Source organism: Scyliorhinus canicula, chromosome 6, assembly GCF_902713615.1.
Source record: "Scyliorhinus canicula chromosome 6, sScyCan1.1, whole genome shotgun sequence".
NCBI lineage: Eukaryota > Metazoa > Chordata > Chondrichthyes > Carcharhiniformes > Scyliorhinidae > Scyliorhinus > Scyliorhinus canicula.
In genome coordinates this window covers 189,776,448-189,795,954 of record NC_052151.1, presented here as the reverse complement: position 1 = coordinate 189,795,954, position 19,507 = coordinate 189,776,448, and the positions used below count along the sequence as shown (strand labels likewise).

The 19,507-nt window shown below is 42.1% G+C and overlaps 1 protein-coding gene across 7 annotated transcripts in view; it reads left to right on the top strand.

Moving 5' to 3' along the window:
* fam135a (family with sequence similarity 135 member A) overlaps positions 1-19,274 on the top strand; it is a 228,239-nt gene extending 208,965 nt beyond the window's left edge. For 4 of the 7 annotated variants that reach the window (XM_038800680.1, XM_038800678.1, XM_038800681.1 and 1 more), the window contains 5 exons: positions 5,807-5,904; positions 7,868-8,019; positions 14,110-14,220; positions 17,093-17,206; positions 17,499-19,274. In XM_038800680.1, the coding sequence (XP_038656608.1) occupies positions 5,807-5,904; positions 7,868-8,019; positions 14,110-14,220; positions 17,093-17,206; positions 17,499-17,704 (681 nt within the window). In that variant the 3' untranslated portion in view covers positions 17,705-19,274. Of the gene's footprint in view, positions 1-5,806; positions 5,905-7,867; positions 8,020-14,109; positions 14,221-17,092; positions 17,207-17,498 lie in introns of those variants that run through there. The other 3 variants (XM_038800677.1, XM_038800679.1, XR_005461064.1) reach the window with 2 other exon arrangements.
* Positions 19,275-19,507: the final 233 nt, after the last annotated feature.

The window sequence follows — 19,507 nt, the reverse complement described above, 5'->3', positions numbered from 1 at the left end:
AGATCAAGTTCGCCTTGAGAAGATCGGTGTCAGGGTTCGCCCGGAGATGGCAACCATTCATTGACTTCTTCGCGGGTAATTAATTGCCGGAGGGGGCGGGGTTGCTAGGGTAGTATAGAGTAGGGGGTTATATAGGCAGGCCTTGGAGGGATGGATGTCGGCGGCTGTTTTTTGATTACTGTTCTTTGTACTCGATTGTTTTTGTACTGTGATTGTTTGTTTTGCCAATAATACCTCATCAAAAATTGTTTGTTTTAAAAAAAAATGTTGTGAGCAGTCTGCACATGCCTCGCTTCGCTGTCCTTGCTTTACGTGCATATCACTTCAGTTATACTGGTAGGAAAAAAGTTAGGCAAATGGAAACCAATGGAATGTGGCAACCCTGCACGTGGGTAGGGGTCAACAAAATGACTCGTGGATCCCGTTCAGAACCCGATAGACTGCATGTGGCCCACCACTGGTTCACCTCTTTGTCTATGGTGGCATCAAACAAGATGATGCTCCTCAAATTGGGAAATTGCTTTACAGTATTCAGCTCAGTTCCTATGATGATAATGCTTGGTGCTCTATAATCTTGGGTTGCAGGTTGATGCAGGACTTCAATTTTCTTTAAAGTGACTTTTAATCTGAAGAGTTGTGCTGCCTCGGCAAAATGTGTAGTTATACGTTACAGGTCTGACTGACTGAGGGCCAGGAGGGCACAGTCATCAGCGACAAGAAGTTCACGAATGAGCTTTCTTTGTGTCTTTGTATGAACCTGAAGATGCCTACGATTGATGCAGACCATTCTGCAATGTTCAGCAGAGCTAGGAAGGTAAATAATCCAGCAGCCATTCAATGCCTTGGCTGTAGCTCTCTCCAGGAAAACGGATCCAGCCAGCTTTTCCTCTCTATCCAGGCTGAGAGGGTTTAATTCCTGATGACCGAGCTGGAGGGAACTCTTTGGGTTTCATTCCCTGACATGTTAACGGACCTCTCTAAAATCTCATGGATGAAGCTGCTTCCCTAATGTCCAGTTTTTGGTCAGTAAAGCCCTTAATATCTCAAAAGGGTAGGTGGGGTTCCTGGGTTATGGGATAGGTGGAGATGTGGATTAAGTAGGGTGCTTTTTCCAAGGACATTCTGGTGAGTCTGTAATTGTTAAGTTTAAACCACAGGCTGAAGCTGAGGAGAAGGTGATACCAAGAGTCTTGACAATCAAACTAGCCTGAGGCTGTTCCTTTGAGTGAAGGCCCAGAGTAATAAAAGAGGAAACCCTACAGCCTGGGAGTTCTCACTGAATGCTCTTACTGTAAGATCCGCGTTAGCAATCCAATCGGTGGTTTCAATCACACTGCCTCCTGGGAGGCTAGCACTGTTGTTTCACAGCTGCAGGGTCCCAGGTTTGGCTTGGTCATTATGCGGAGTCTGAACGTTCTCCCCCCTGTCTGCGTGGGTTTCCTCTGGGTGCTCCCGTTTACTCACACAGTCCAAAGATGTGCAGGTTAAGTGAATTGGTCATGCTAAATTGTCCTTAGTGTCCCAAAAGGTTAGGTGGGGTTACGGGGATAGGGTGGAGATGTGGGCTCAGATAGGGTGGTCTTTCCAAGGGCCGGTGCAAACTCGATGGACCGAATGGCCGCCTCCACTCTAAATTCTGTGATGCTATGAGGACAGCCTGCTGCAACTACTTCAATATCTGAAGCAAGAATATTCATCTCCCTCTTTTCATCTTAATCCCTATTATTTTACCCCTTTCCGTCCCTGTGTGTGTTGGTAAAAGGGAGAGCAAAAGATTAGCTGGCCATTATTGTGTTACAATCATTACATGTTTCTACTCTATTTCTGTTATAAACAGTTGTGGTTTTTAACTTTAAAAATCTGGTTCCTGTAAGTCATTGGAGCAGTCAAGGGCCAAAGATCTCAGAATTTTTGTACAAAATATTAGTTAATTCACATGTGTTGGGACCCGGGGCCTGTGGGGCTGGAATTGACCGTACACTCGCCCTGAGTGTCATAACACTGTTGCCAGTGTCAGCGTACAATTGAATATTTTCTGCTTGTAACAAGTACCTCTTACTTTACCCATCCTCTCCAATTTCTTAGACACATCCAACTTTAACCTGAATTATCACACCTTTTAGCTTTTCCTGCGTAACCTTGTTAAGTGCCCTTTGGAAATCAAAATGCAATACATCGCATTCCTTAACACAATCCATTTGGAAAGTCACTTCCTCAAAGTCAAAGCTATTTGTTTATACATGTTGACTACTGTTAATTAGGTTCTTGTTATATTGATAATCAGGTTCCCCTTGATTATTTTGTTGATGGGCATGGTATCCTATCTCATTTGTTGTTTTGCAAGTTTGACCACGCCATGTTGTGAGCTAAGTCAGTAAAATCTGCATAATCTATGCATCCCAGCAACGTATCAGCTTGATTCTGAATGAAAAAAGTTCACCTACTTTGTTATTGTTTCGAGCCCAAGTGTCACACTGCTATTCATTGATTATTGCTGAACTTTTAATGTTATATTTTGAATTCCGTTGTAACTTGAAATTTAGCGTATGAAAGTGGTGGGTGGGGGGGATGCGCACTGTATTCCAAATACAACCTCAGTAAAGAACTTAGGAAAGTGTTAATAACTTGATTTGACATAAGATCAAATGCTTCAAGATGTATCTGTTTTGTTTAATTTGGACAAAACATGCATTTAAGAACAGGCTATGTCTGTGAAATAACCTGTGCTACAGAAAAATCACCTAACTACGGTGCATCCTTGCTTAGCGTTGCCTCACATGGCATTGTTTTGCTTCAACATCATTAATAAAGTAGAAATAAAAACAGAACATGCTGAATAAACTCCGGTCTAGTCGTATCTGTGGAGAGAAACAGTTAACGTTTCAGATCTAAATGATCCTTCTACAGTAGTGTCAATATCTCGATTTAACATTTCCACTTTCACTTTTATCTCATTTGCCAAAGACTTCCTGTTCCGTGGCCTGTCTTCTCACAAGACCTTACCCTCAGCTCTCCTGCTTTCGCCCCTAGTGCCTCTTACCACCCACCCCTGTCGTCCTTACTCCCCGGCCTCCCATCCTTCTCTTCAGGTGTCACCTCCAGCTACCCCAACTCAGGCTTACCTCTCACTCTGTTCTTGCCTTCGGCCCCAGGTTCTGCTATTCTTCTCCTGGCTGCTAGCTCTTCTCCCACTAGGTCCTCGCTCCATCAAGTGGCCAAAGTTGGTTAGTGCAGGTAGTTCTGGGACTTCTGACAACTGCACTGACCAATGTCCGCCACTAGGTGGACCATGGTCAATCTAAAAAGGTGGTTCCCAAACTGGTTCACGAGTTCCTTCAAGAGGTTCTCAGGAAAAATTCCCAAATGATGGAACCAAAAGTGTGCCAAAATTCCAAATTTCCACAGACATTGCAGACACATAAGTAAATATAAATGTTAATTGGGGGAATGCACGCCTAATTAAGCCACACCAGCACAACTAAGAGCTTTATAATCTTTATTCTTTATTATTATAACAAGTAGGCTTACATTAGCACTGCAATGAAGTTACTGTGGAAATCCTCTAGTCGCCACATCCCGGGGCCTGTTCGGGTACACAGTTAGAATTCAGAATGTTCAATTCACCTAATAAGCACGTCTTTCGGGACTTGTGGGAGGAAACCGGAGCACCCGGAGGAAATCCACGCAGACACGGGGAAAACGTGCAGACTCCGCACAGACAGTGACCCAGCGGGGAATCGAACCTGGGACCCAGGCCCTGTGAAGCATCAGTGCTAACCACTGTTTTTATTCACATTTGGGCGGCACTGCTGCCTCTTGCAGCTGAGGAGCCGTGTTCGATGCTAATTCCAGTCACTGTCCATGTGGAGTTTGCACATTCTCCCGTGTTTGCGTGGGTCTTACCCCCAACAATCAAAAGATGTGCAAGGTAGGTGAATTGGCCCTGCTAAATTGTCCCTTAATTGGTTGGATACTCTAAATTTATTTTTTGTTAGTTTTTTTTTACATTATTCAGAAATAACTGTTAGTTTGGCCCCCAGTAACTGAACAAATACACTCAGTAATAGAAAACTAGGGGCAGCACGGTGGCACAGTGGGTTAGCCCTGTTGCCTCACGGCACCGAGGTCCCAGGTTCAATCCCGGCTCTGGGTCACTCTGTGGAGTTTGCACATTCTCCCCGTGTTTGTATGGGTTTCACCCTCACAACCCAAAGATGTGCAGGCTAGGTGGATTGGCCACGCTAAATTGCCCCTTAATTGGAAAAAATGAATTGGGTACTCTAAATTTTAAAAAAAGTAATAGAAAATTATTTTGGTGCCTTAAGAATTGTACCGCAGGTCATTGTAGCCAATATATGCACAGCGCCACAACTTCGACCATTGGTACAGCAAGGAGGCAGGACCCAAATCCACCCCAGCCAGAACAGGGATTGAATCCCATGCTGTTAGCACCAATCTGATCCACAACAGACAACTGAGACGACCATGGTCTCTGAGTTGCTGTGGCAACATGCACTTTTACTTGCCTGTTGTAGCCTGGAGCTGTGGATAGTGATGTAGAGGATCCAATTTTCTTTCTATCACATGGCTGACCAGATATCTCTCCCACTCTTGTCTGCTATTGGCATATGTTGGAAGATTTACAAGTTGATTGTCATTATGAACTCACCTTTCTTGGCCATCAAGTCCTGGAGTGGAACTTGAACCCTGTTTCAGTCAGGGATGACTGCACCACGATCTCCTGTGATTGGCTTACAAACTGGCAAATATAATAATCTTTATTATTATTGTCACAAATAGGCTTACATTAACACTGCAATGAGGTTGCTGTGAAAATCCCCTAGTCGCCACACTCCGGCCCCTGTTCGGGTACAGTGAGGGAGAATTTTGGATGTCCAATTTATCTAACAAGCACATTATTCGGGACCTGTGGGAGGACACTGGAGCGCCCAGAGGAAACCCACGCAGACACGAGGAGAACGTGCAGACTCCGCAGACAGTGACCCAAGCTGGGAATCAAACCTGGGCTCCTGGCGCTGTGAACCATCGTGCTACCGTGCCGCCCAATAGACATCAACTGTGAGAACCATAATCTGCTGGGTGGAAGGGAAGATGATACTCTGCAGTCAAATATTTTGCTCCAGACAGTGGAAAAAAGGGTTTGCTTCCTGTGCCACTAGGGGACTTCCACTAACTGGCCTCTTAAAGCAAAGAAATTTTGTCTAATAAGTTTCAAATATCCAAGTACAGTTATGAATATCAAGTACATTTAGTAAGTTACGAAGATACAAGTTAGCAACAAAATAATTATTTATTTCTCTCATCGTTTTATTCCCTCCTCTTGGCTGTTCTCTCCTTTGTGTGTAGGGGTTTATTTTATCTGAGATGAGCAAGGAATAAATTCATTTTTCCAACTACTGTAGATAAGGAAAATACTTCATGGGGAACTAATCCAAAAGGATTACAAAATAATTTATTTGTCTTTACTTTAACAGTCTTTAATAATTGTTACCTGATGACTAGGCTATTTATTCTCACTGGGGTTTCACGTCTCCTCACACCAAAACAAAACAGCATTCTACACCCCCACGAATCGGAGTTCCCAGTTTGGAAACCCTCATTTCGTAACAACTGTTCGAGCATTCTGACTTTGCCATCAGCCAATTTGTATCAAAAGATCATTGTGATTATAGTATCCTTTGCTTTTTCGTTAACACTGACAGGAAGTTTCATTAAAGTTCTCTGCCATGTCTGAAAATCAGGTTTATATGTTTCCATGACTGAATATTTATCTTCCTTGGCCTAGAATGACACATTTGCAGACTTTGATTCCATGACTGATCGACTTCTGGATGAGATAATACAATATATTCAAATTTACAATCTTACTATTTCCAAAATCAGGTAAGCTGGCAACTTGTGGACCCGTTTATCATTACTTTCAAGAGAAATGCATTTTTTATAAAAACATATCAGTTTTCCTTGGCCTGTAAAATTTGGAAATCTTTTAGCTACAGCATTAAGAACCATCGACATCGTGAAAATTCAGGCCTTGGTGACGACCTATTTCTTGTCTTATATCTGCTCTATATACATTCTGGCTTGTTCTCCCTGAATCAAGGTAGTGGAGGCTCAGGAAATGTTTGGAAAGCTTGTAATTCGAGTCCACTTGCCAACCAAGCAGCACTCTCTTTTCCTGCAGTATAAATTGCGATCCTGATTAGTACAAGATGAAAAGCTTTGATTGCACAGCTCTTAGCAGCAATACCAAAGCAGGAAAGTTATGACAAACCTTTAGAAAACACTGGTTCAGTTTCAACTATAGAATTGTAACCCATTTTGGGAAGAGCACTTTAGGAAGCATGTGGACCTTTTAGATGATGCATAAATGTTTACCAGAGTAGTTCCAGGAACGAAAGACGTTAGTTAGAGAAGCTGGTTCTGTTCCCTCTTTAAGAGGGGAGGTTGAGGAGAGATTTGGTAGAGGTGTGAGAATCGTGAGGGGTCCAGACCAAGTAGGTAGAGAGAAATCATTGGCATTGATGGAAAGGGCAAGAATTAAAAGACAAATTTAAGGTGATTGACAAAATAATCAACGGCAACATGAGGATTTTTTATGCATTGAGTCATGAGCACCTGGAATCACTGGCATAGAGTGTGGTGGAGGCAGATGATAATAATCGCTTATTGTCACAAGTAAACTTCAATGAAGTTACTGTGAAAAGCCCCTAGTCGCCACATTCCAGAGCCTGTTTGGGGAGGCTGGTACGGGAATTGAACCCGCGCTGCTGGCATTACAAGCATTACAAGCCAGCTGTTTAGCCCATTGTGCTAAACCAGCATGATGTGGCTTGCAAAAAAGAATTAGATGAACATCTGAGGAGAAACAATTTCCAGGCCTATGGGGCAAGGTGGAAAATTGACATTAGCTTACTTGTTCTTGCAGAGAGCTGATGTGAACAGAATGGGCTGAATGGCGTCTGTGCTGTACCTATTCTGTGAATTCTAAGAACAAACTTTCAAAAAGGCTTTGATAAAGTGTCATCCAGTTTCGAAACGTTAGCTCCCTTCTCTCACCACAGATGTTGTCAGACCTGCTGAGATTGTCCAGTATTTTCTGTTTTGTTTCAAAACTAAATACTCTTTCAATTTGAAATGTATGTCATGACTGCTGTTATAAAGAGACTTTCACTTCCAAAATCATGCCACACTTTTCAATAAGAACTTTTAAATCAGCCGTGCCAGTATTTGTACAAAGCATGAAAGTAAAATGATGTTTCAGTGATCAATATTGTAAGTACCATAAGGGCACTCTTTAATCTCAGGTGCTGCCTTGGGATCAATGGGAATCAGCAGATCCATATCACGCTCTGTTCAGGCAAAACTGGCCTTCACTTTTATGATCATTTTGTACCAGTGTGAAGCAATAATTGCTTTGCTTCAACACAAGATTTTCAGGTTCCTGTCCACTCCCTCAAATATCCTCTTCCCACCTCACAATGCAGCTTTTTGTATGATTTTGTGTGATTCTTCCCTGTGTGCCTGTGTAACCACTTGAAAACGGGGAATGTCATTTATCATTTTAACCATTCTAGGTATTACATTTAGCAGTGTATTTGGGAGTTTACACAGCTCTGATGTCCAGGATCATTTTGCACAATGGAAAATGTAAACCAGAAATTAATTTTAACTTCATGAAACGTGTTGATGATCCATTGTTGCTGATATCATGAAAGAAGATGCTTAATTCTTTATATTTTTTTGATAGCATTATGTTTTGAAATATTTTGTTCAACTCCCCAGTAGCATTCTTCTAATCACATCTAATGCTCTTGTTCTCTCTCCCTCCCTCTTTCACTCTTTACAGTTTCATAGGACACTCTTTAGGTAACTTAATCATTCGATCCGTTCTTACAAGACAAAGATTTAAGTTTTACTTGAACAAACTGCACACGTTTCTTTCTTTGTCTGGGCCTCACTTGGGGACACTGTACAACAGCAGTGCACTCGTCAATACAGGTAAGCAAAGAATCTGTGCTGCGTAGCACCTAGAGAACAACCCAAAGTCCTTAAACTCAATAAATCCACTTGCCTGGATGACTGCAGCTCCATTAACACTGAAGAATGTGAACATCATCCAGGGGAAAGCAGCCCACTTGTTTGCTCCCCCTTCCACAAACATTCAAACCCTCCACTACCACCAAACAGTGGCAGCCATGATGCACTTCAGTAACTCGCCAAGGTTCCTTCGACAGCCCACAACTACTACCATCTAATAGGACAAGAATAGCAGATACCTGGGAACGCAACCACCTGGAAGTTCCCCTCCAAGTCACTCACCACTTTGACTTGAAAATATATTGCCATCCCTTCACTGTCGCTGGGGCAAAATCCTGGAACTCCCTCCTTAACAACACTTCAGGAACGGCAGCGGTTCAAAAAGGCAGCTCGTCACCACCTTCTGAAGGGCAACTATTTTTGGGCAATAAATGCTGGCCTAACCAGCGATGCCCACATCCCATAAATGAATTAAAAAAGTAAAAAAAAACTCTGAATTCATCTTCCATGCTATCTTTACTAATCTGATTCCATCCAATCTGTGGATATTGCAATACCATCCCTAATTATTTCTTCCTCTATACTCGATACCACTGCATAGCCACTGTTAAGGACCCTGTAAAGTACTCCCACAACTGACTTCTCTTTACTGTTTCTTATCTCAACCCAAACTGATTCTACATCTTAGTCTTCTGAACTAAGGTCATTTCTTGCTGTGGAATCATGTTCGCCTGAATTAAGAGAGCTGCCTCAACCCCTTTCCCGAGATTCATGTTCTTCCAAAATGTCAAATATCAAAGCTGGGTCCCAAGAACTCAATCACATCTCTGTAATGGCTATTAGTTCATACATATTTATTTCTATTTGAACTACCAATTGACCTTATCTGCTGTTCCCTCCGTTCCTGTCACATTCTGATCATCATTGTCTCTATCTCTGCCCTGCTCTCTCCTCATGTGATATGGGGCTGGTTTAGCACAGTGGGCTAAACAGCTGGCTTGTAATGCAGAACAAGGCCAGCAGCACGGGTTCAATTTCCGTACTGGCCTCCCCGAACAGGTGCCGAAATGTGGCGACTAGGGGCTTTTCACAGTAACTTCATTGAAGCCTACTTGTGACAATAAGCAATTATTATTATCGCTTCCACCCATTATTTAGCCTAAAGCCCTCTCTACTGCCCTATTTCACAGTAACTTAATTGAAGCCTACTCGTGACAATAAGAGATTTTCATTTTTCATTTTCATTTATACAATTCACCAGAACACTGGCCCCAGTTCAGGATCAGGAGCGGTACAGCCCCCACTTTTCCCAGTATTGGTACCAGTGCTGCAGGAATCAAAACCCATTTCTCCGACATAAATCTTTGAACCATGCATTTAATTCTCTAGTCTTATTTACCCAAACCAGTTCATTCATGGCTCAAGTGCTAATCCTTTGTGGTTCTGTTTTTTTTTTAAGCCCTTGGCTGCTCATAGTCACTGAACTGAACCTCTTCAAAGAGGAATAGGAAAGAAGCTAGAGAAAGCTGCAAGGTCAAGACAGACACAGGCTGGCTGGGCAGATGGGCCTTTTTCCATGTTGTGATTTCTATGTAGTTCTACTATGTTATCATTACATTACCAGCATCCTGTAAATTTAAAAAAGGCTATCATCATCCCTCCTTATCTCCCCCTCATTTGGTGCGACGATGAGTTGCAACTCTGCTAGTTAATGTAACTTTGGAATATTTCAAAGAGTATCTAGGATGAAGCTGGCTATTTTTTTTTTTGTCAAGCAAATCCTATTCGTCACTATCAGGACAGCTCTGATTAAATAAGGGCCTCACCATTTATAGTCAAATATGCAATATTTCAAAAGCAGCCACCACACAGAATGAATCCAAGCCGTATTTCGCTTCAGTTAGAACAGTATTCAAGTGTACATTTCAAATATCCCCAAGAGTAAAATTCGAGGCGGTTATTGGGTCTAGTTAAATATCTTTCTTACTAATAGGCAACTCCAGCACGGTAGCATTGTGGATAGCACAATCGCTTCACAGCTCCAGGGTCCCAGGTTCAATTCCGGCTTGGGTCACTGTCTGTGCGGAGTCTGCACATCCTCCCTGTGTGTGCGTGGGTTTCCTCCGGGTGCTCCGGTTTCCTCCCACAGTCACAAAGATGTGCAGGTTAAGTGGATTGGCCATGATAAATTGCCCTTAGTGTCGAAAATTGCCCCTAGTGTTGGGTGGGGTTACTGGGTTATGGGGATAGGGTGGAGGCATTGACCTTGGGTAGGGTGCTCTTTACAAGAACTGGTACACACTCGATGGGCCGAATGGCCTCCTTCTGCACTGTTAATTCTATGAAAAAACTCAAGTTGGTATTTTAAAGTGGCTGAAATCGGCAGATCTTTTTCCATTTAAAAAAAAAAAAAAAATTGTATTGGAATTTTGCGTTTAATATTAAAACTTTGCAGAACAACAGAAAAGCAATAATAGTAACAAAAATAATAACAACACCAACACAGGTATCACACACTGCCACTGCATCTGTGACAGTTGACCAAGTTGTACCATTTCCCGCACTCTTTCCCTGCTGCCCCCCCCCCCACCCTTTGAGTTCCTGTGGGAGGTTAGGATGGTCTACCTCCCAGGTTTGACATTTTTATGGAAGGATTGTGTGTCCCCCTCCTGCAAGTGGCCTTCCCCCGGTTACCCCTCTCCTATATGCTAGTTCCCTTTCATCCATGCAGTGCTCTTTTCCCACCTCCTTCCTATCCTCCCTTCCTGCCCCCCTTCTTATCTGCTCCCACCCACCCCCTCCAGTTAGTTGCTGGTTGTGAATCTTCCATCGAGAGGTCTCCTTTATCGAGAATTTCATTTTTTTCCAGTTTCTGGGTGGCGCTGCCAACTTCCAGTGTAGTAGAACTGTCCGCTTGGTGATCAGTGAGGCGAAGGCCAGGACGTCCGCCCCCTTCCATGTCCAGAGCTCTTAACACCCCAAAGATCGCCACAGATGGGCATGGCTCCATCTTGACCCCCACAACTCAGGACATGGCCTCGAAAAAGGCTGACCAGAACTCCGAGTCTGGTGCAGGACCAGAACATGTGGGTGTGTTGCTCCCCCCCCACCCGTCAACACCGAACCCACTCATGTGGGTCTTGATAATGTGCGCCACTCTGTGCACCACCTTGAGCTGCTTTAGCCTTAACCTGGCGCTGGAAGAGATGGAGTTGATCCATATAACGCTTCAATCCAGAGTGCTCTCCTTATCTCCATGCACAGCTTCTCCTATTTCCATCTGGTCTCATCCTGAGCTCTCCTGACTATTTCTATGAGTCATCTGTAGAGGTCACCACATTTGTCGTCCCCTAACCAGTCCAGCCCTACTATTGTCTCCAGAAGTGTGTCGGGTCTCTGGGGATCGATTTTTGTCTCCTTGTGGAGAAAGTTGCACAGCTGAACGTACCCAAGGTCGTTCGTTTTCGGGAGTTGGAGCCGAGAGAGAGAGAGTTCCTCCAGGGTTGCCAGTCTATCGTCCATGTACATGTTCTTCATTTTGTGTTCCTCTGTCCTCCCTCCATGACCCAGATGTGGTGTCTATCATCATCGGCGTGAACCTATGGTTGTAGCAAGTGAGGGCCTCTGTGGACATCTCGGCAAGCTTCAAATGGCATCTGAACTGTTTTCCATATCCTTAGTGTGGCCTAGTATGTGTGTGTATATAGGTGTGTAGAATTTGGGGATGCCGATCGGGAGTGATCTAAATTCTAAGAGGAACCTAGGCAGCACATTCATTTTGACCTTCTGTTCTCTTCCTGCTAGCGAGAGAGGGAATGAGTTCAATCTTTGCAAGTCCCTGTTCACCTCCTCCAGGTGTGGACCACCTGGAACCCCAGGTACCTTGGTTTGGGTCGCTTTAAATGGTAGTTATTTCAGCTCCGCTCCTCACTTCCAGGGGTTCACCGGTACGATTTCGCTCTTTCCCAGGTTGAGTTTGTAACCCGAGACGGCAATCAGGAATCCGGTTATCCTTCCCATGCTGGCTAGGGGATTAGACATGTAGAGGAGCAGGTCATCTGCATAGACAGAGACTCTATGCTCTCTGCCCCTTCTCTGAATGGCCTTACACCAACCCACTCATCTAAGGGCTATGGCCAGCGGTTTGACTGCCAGTGCAAACAGGAACGGGGATAACGGGCACCCCTGCCTTATTCCCCTGAGCAGCCAAAAATATTCAAAGCTGATGCCATCTGTTCATACGCTCGCTGTAGGAGTGGCGTACAAGAGCTTCACCCACGTAGTAAACCCTGCTCCAAGGGCTGAAAGCACCGCTCAAGCTGGCAAAATTATGGAATGCACTAATTCCATGCAGTCAGTGAAAGCAATAGGACTGGATGTGTTTTGGTAGACTTTCACAAAACATCTGCAGCAGCGCTGGCCCTGCACTTGCGGGTGATGTTCAACAACTCACTATCAAAGGGGGCCCTGCGCCCACGCTGACCCAGGTCAGAATCTCATTGATCCCCAAAAAGGACGAAGCCCTGAGAGTATGGAGCACACAGACCCACTTCTCTCTTAAACACTGATGCAGAAGTACGAGCGAAAGGACTGGCAAGGCGCCTGGAGAGCTGCCTGCCAGAAGTGATCATGGAAGACCAGACCGGGTTTGTCAAGGGCAGAGAGCTAACAGTGAGCATCAGACGCCTGTACAGAGTTAAAGAGCTCTCCCATGATAACTCGGTGGGTGTGTAGGTCTGGGATTCCAGACAATGTTTTTTTGACAAATTCAGCATCGTCCTAGTTTGCGGTGTATATATTAACAAGATTACTGGGGCCCCTTCTAAGATCCTGCTGACCATAATGTATTTCCCCCCTCGGTCTGTCACTGTGCTCGTCATCATGAATAAAACTCCTGTAGATTAGTGTGGACAGTCCCTCCCTTGTCCTGGTGTCAAAACAGGAATGAAATGTTTGTCCCACCCAGCCCTTCCTTAGCCGCAGTTGGTCCCTTGCTCTTAGTTGTGTCTCTTGTAGGAAGGCTACGTCCACCCTCAGACTCTTGAAATTGACAAGGACTCTGGATGTCTGACCAGGCCGTTGAGGCTCCTCACGTTCTGTGTTATCTGGCAGTGGGAGCCCCCTCCTCTCCCCGTGGGCTTAACCATACTCCCCCTGTGGGCCTGGCCCTGTTCGACTGGGTCTGCCCTTGCTCACAGACCATTCAAGATGGCCACTGACTAATTTCTCATTTTCTCCATCACCACGTGTTGTTTGCTGCAACCAGCGCTCTACCCCCTCTGTTTCTCCTCCCCGTGCCCCCCCCTCCTAGTTCCACCCCATCCTTGGCTTAATCCCCTTCTCTACCTTTCCCCCTCCCCCTTTTTTTTCCCTGAAGTTCCCCTTAAATTTCCCTGTTTTTTATTTCCATCATTCCTGGTAAATGACTGGGACTCGATTTTTCCCAATGGAGCTTGTAAAGCTGAAACTATTTGGCAAACCATTTTATTTTAAATATTCAGCTTGACCAGTGTGACTAGATTAACGTCTATGAGTTTGAACTTGAGTGAACAAGCTTCAACAGTCCCAGTAGTAGAGTACTTCACCTTGGGCCAATAAGGAATAAGTTCCACACAATGGGAATATATCTGTCAGTTATCATGGAAGGAGGTGGACATATGATATGGAGAAAAAACAAAAATCTGTCTTAATTTAGAATGAGATGGAGAATCACCCAATATTTTAGTGTGCATTGAGGAATGTAAGAATTGCTAAGAGGTCACGGTCCAGCTGATTCGTCTTCTACCATCCTAGTAATTACATGTTGCAACAATAATGGAGCTGTTGACTGTTCCTATCAATCAATCTCTATTAAGTAAAAGCAGCCCCAAAAATGACACAAAAAAGTAGTGGAGCGCTTTGGGAACCATAGTCATCTATTTCTCTAAAGCGTACTTTTAAAAATAAAATCTTCAAACTGAAGTTGAGTTTGTATACGTCAATAACTTTGACTTCTCTTGTTCTAATTCTCTTATTGAATTTTATATCTTGTTGCACTACTTTCATGAACAGGACTCTGGTTTATGCAGAAATGGAAGAAGTCAGGATCCCTACTGCAGCTAACATGTCGAGATCACTCTGATCCTCGGCAAACCTTTCTGTACAAACTCAGTAAAAAAACAGGTAAGTGGCACAGAAATGTTTAAAAGTAGCAGAAATGTGTTTGTTGTTATGCCTTCACTTAGTGTTTTTTTCTGTAATGTGTCAGGAAAACAAAGATAGTTTTAAGGCCAGAGGAGTTAAACAAATATTTTGCATCGGTCTTTACGGAGGAAGATACTTCGAACATCCCATTATCACGAAAGAATACAGGAGAAGCGTTAAATACCATTACCATCACTGGGGAAATCATATTAGACAAACTAATGGGGCTAAAGACAAATAGGACCCGGCCCTGATGGCTTGCATCCTAGGATCCTAAAAGTAGCGACAGAGATAGCGGATGCATTGGTTGTCATTTTCCAAAAATCCTTGGATTCTGAAGAAGTACCAAAGGTTTAAAAAGCTGCCAATGTGACACCCCTATTCAAAAAGAGAGATGGCAGAAAGTGGGTAACTATCGGCTGATTAGCCTAACATCTATTGTTGGAAAAATGTTGGAATCTATTATTAAGTTGTCCTAGCAGCACATTTGGAAAATTATAATCTAGTCAAGTAGAGTCAGCAAGGTTTCATGAAAGGGAAATAATGTGTGACTAATTTATTAAAAGTTTTTAGAGGAATTCTCAACCAGATTCTTGATCAGTAAGGAAATGAAAGGTGACGTGAAAGGACAGGAAAGTAGATGTGAGAAATGTTGGATCAGCCATGATCCTATTGAATGGCGGGGCAGACTCAAGGGGTCAAATGGCCTACTTCTATTTCATAGAATTTACAGTGCAGAAGGAGGCCATTCGGCCCATCGAGTCTGCACTGGCTCTTGGAAAGAGCACCCTACCCAAGGTCAACACCACCCTATCCCCATAACCCAGTAACCCCACCCAACACTAAGGACAATTTTGGACACTTAGGGCAATTTATCATGGCCAATCCACCTAACCTGCACATCTTTGGACTGTGGGAGGAAACCGGAGCACCCGGAGGAAACCCACGAACACACGGGGAGAACATGCATACTCCGCACAGACAGTGACCCAAGCCGGGAATCGAACCTGGGACCCTGGAGCTGTGAAGCAATTGTGATATCCACAATGCTACCGTGCTGGTCTTATGATTTGTATTGGTAAACATTAGGAATGAAGCATAATTTTAAGTGGGTTTAATTTAATGTTTCTGCACCTGGAAGGGTAAAACCTATAGTTAGATTATTCTGGACAAAGGCGTTTCATGGGGGTTGGTTAGGTTCATGCTGGACAAAGGCGTGTGGGGGTTGGTTAAGATCGATTGTGCTTGTAGAGAGTTGCAGCAGAAAGAGTAAATATAAGCCCAGAGAAGGATAAGTTATTGCTTAGTAACTGAGACCTTGTAAATTAGAGAAGCTTTTATGTTTTAGTTCAGCTAAGTTGATTGCAGTTGTAGATAGATAGTGATTGGTAGATAGATAGAGAGTGATGGCAGCTCTCACAGCTCTGCTAAAACAGTTGGTTTAGAAGGCTGGAGAGGGAACATCTGTCAGCTTTACTAGAAGAGATGACATATCATGGAGTAATGGTTAAGAAAACAAAAGAAGAGCAGCTGGTGAAAGAAACAAGAGAAATGAGCAGCTTCCAAGTAATCTGAGTTTAAAGGTACTATAACAGTGCACTGCTCAGTAAAATCAGACCAAGCTGAGAAGAAGGCTGAGATGCCAGAAAGATATCTGAAATCATTTTCAGGTTTGTGAGATTTTACAACAGCCTGTGAAATGTGAATTGAAATATCTATGGAAATCAGTGGGTGGATCCACAAATTTGTGTAAAAACAGTTAAGACAGAAATTGCAGAATACAAGGTTGATAACTCCGTTATAGAACAAATAGGTGTCTTAGCTTCTTTGTTAGATTAAAAATATAAATATGTTGGTGTCTAGAAGTTTTGAAACTCCGATCTGTTCATGTGCCATTTCTGGATTTTATTTTCTCTCTCTATTTGGATGGAATTTAATGATTGGCTGGAAAACCGATAGGAACCCCATATCACGCACTAACAGCTTCACAAACAGCTTCTTTCCTGCTGTTACCAGACTCCTGAATTACCCTCTTATGGTCTGAACTGATCACTTCTCACACCTTCTCTACTGAGTAGTACTACATTCCGCATGCTTCACCTGATGCCTGTGTCTATGTATTTACATTGTGTATTCATGTATGTCCTATATTTTTTCATGCATGGAATGATCTGTCTGGTCTGTACAAACAACAATACTTTTCACTGTACTTCGGTACATGTGACAGATCAAATCCAAATCGATCATTTCCGGGAGACCAGACAGAATTTTAGAATAATCAGCATTCATGGGCAGCCTCAGACCTGACTTGAACCCAGTACAGAGAGGACATTCTGGCCAATAAGAGGCCAGCTGCTCTCCAGTACCAGACTGGCGCCTTCACTGGACATTGACACTGTGGGCATGATGTAGGGTGTTACAGAGAGGAGAGTGCTGGTGATGGCGAGAAGAGGAGTCAATAGAAACGTCAGGGATTGGCTTCCCGTGGAATGTCCCCTAAACAATCCCAATGTCAATCGGATACAGCAGAGTGGGTTGAAAGGGAGGGGGCACGTGGGGACGCGCAGGGTGCCCTTGCTTCCATTAGAAATCAACAGAAATGTCAACTGCAGCAGGAAATTGACAGTGATCAGATTTTATATGTGCTTTTACTTTACCATAATGTGACTTGTATTTCTACATGACTTCTGTCTTAATTGGGCTTGATTTGGACCAACATCTGAGGCCTTTCCTATCCTACACATTTTTGTCAAACCAAAGATTTACTTTACTGATACCATTTTCAGATAAATAAAACTACGCAAGTAATATGGAAGCAATTATTCTAGTTTCATCTTAACTTGTATTCAAGGTCTCCATTACTTCAAAAATGTGGTGTTAGTTGGCTCACTACAAGATCGTTATGTCCCCTATCATTCTGCTCGAATTGAGATATGCAAAACAGCTTTAAAGGATAAACAATCAGGTAAGATTAAATACCTGGTCGCAGTTATTGTTTAAATGATTTTACCAATGACAGTTTAACTAATGATGAGAATTCCTAGCCTCTGCATTCTTTTGTGCTGCTTTTTAAAAAATGGCATCCTTTTCTGCATATGTATGGCATATATGGCAGTGTAATTTTGCATGTCACACAATATACAAGAGACTTGCAGTGAATTCCACATTCAGACCTAATAAAGCTTTTTTAAATGGTTCTATTTTTTAATAAATTATTTATGGAGCAAGGAAATTCACTTGTCTGATCTATTTTACAGGACCAGTGTATGCTGAGATGATCCAAAATCTTCTAATGCCAGTGCTCGAAAATAAGGAATGTAATTTGGTTCGATATGATGTTATCCATGCATTGCCCAACACAGCTAATTCATTAATAGGACGAGCAGCTCATATTGCAGTTCTCGATTCTGAAATATTTTTGGAGAAGTTTTTTTTGGTTGTGGGCCTTAAATACTTTCAGTGAGAATGAGTGCCATAAACTCTTACCTCTATTCAAAGAAACACATTTGATCCTTGAACATTGTCTCTGCCTGAAAAAAATTAAGACTGTTTATACATTTTTGTATTGGAAACAATTCTATATTGAATCTTCAGAGATAGTTAAAAGGTCTGGATGTTAATGCCTGTTGGTTTGTGCTGTGCAATACCAATTTTATATTTTTATCTGTCTTGTGTATCTATTTCTTTCAGTTCAGTTTTTCTGTAATTTTCAGAAATTTTATTTTGCCTTTTTAAATATCAGTTAATAGTTGAAATGATCAGGGTGCACTGATATAATTTTACTTTCTAAATTTCTAAAGTTAATATTCAATTAGTAAATTAGAGATGAAATATTAATTTAATTCATGACTTCCAAAGAATACATTTTCACAATCTGATTGGGAGCCTGTTGTATGTAACATTTTTAGTGTGGACTTTGGCAACTGGAAACCCTTTAAGACGCTGCTATATATTTATACATTTTTAACATTGCTCAACTATAGGAAATATACAGATTTGTTTTTCATTTCATGCAATCTTTCTGAGAAGACCAAATACTGTCTTACATACCTTGTGTCACTGTCAATTTTTAAACTAGTTCACAAATATCTGCAATACATTTTTATACAGAAAACATCCTTTTAACCATGCCTGTGGAACATTGCTACTGCTGAGATGGAAAGATTTTTGCTATGGAACTTTTAGAACTGAAGTAACTATTTTCAAACCTTCTCGTACTCTATATGTAGTTTAAAACTTGATTGACATGCCAGTCTGATGACCTTGATTTGCAATGATTTTTACTGCACCATGGTATGAACTCCTAAACAATGAGCCCAGCATAAACAAGGCATTTAAGTCAATACTTTTACATTCTGAGTAGTGGTGAAGAGCCAATATTTTCAAAATCCTGCAGTTTAATGAACTGTCAATTGATCTGACTGCCAAGATTCTTGTATGTCAATGTATTTGTATATGACATTCACTAAAATGTAGTTATCTCTTGTCATAGTTCATTTTGAAAACCATATGAAAAGTGTGCTACAGTGAGGGGCCATTTTATATGGCTTCTCTGAATGGGGAGCTGGAAGCACTGCATGTGATATCACAGGCTGTGGTGCATCAGTGTTGTACTGGGTTTTACAATACTATAATAGACAGGAAAATATTGTATATTTTTTTTATCTAAAAATGTTTGAGATAATTAGGCATTTTACTCTCATTTCTAAGCTCTTAAATAGAGGAAACATTTCCAATTTAATTTATTTATTTTAGGTGGCCTGATTTAACAATGGGCATATAGCAAGGTTTATGGGTTACTAGTGCATATCTGACTTTTAACAAAAAGACGAGGAAAAGACGCACATTGCAGTCACATATGCATTTAACAAATTTCTAATGAGTTTATTTTATGTTGAAACACAATCAAACTACATTCTTCCAAATGGTGCATGTGTCATCTGTTCGTAGCCTTTGAAAACACCTACTGCACATAAGGTCGTCATCATTGTACCAGTAACAGTTAAATAATAAAAAATGTTGTATACTATACTGTGCAAGTTAATGTATCTGTTTATTTTTCTTTTACATTTCTTCGATAAGCTAACATTGCATTAATCTCAGGACACCAGTTACTATTGCAGAGTCCCAATTTAAATGTACTTTGACCATTTATTGGTTACATTTAAGGACATTTTTTTCTCAGTTGTGAAGTTAATCATGAGGCATCTTCTATTTAAAATCTTTTTTTAATATGTTAAGAGTTTTTGCATAATCAACACAAACC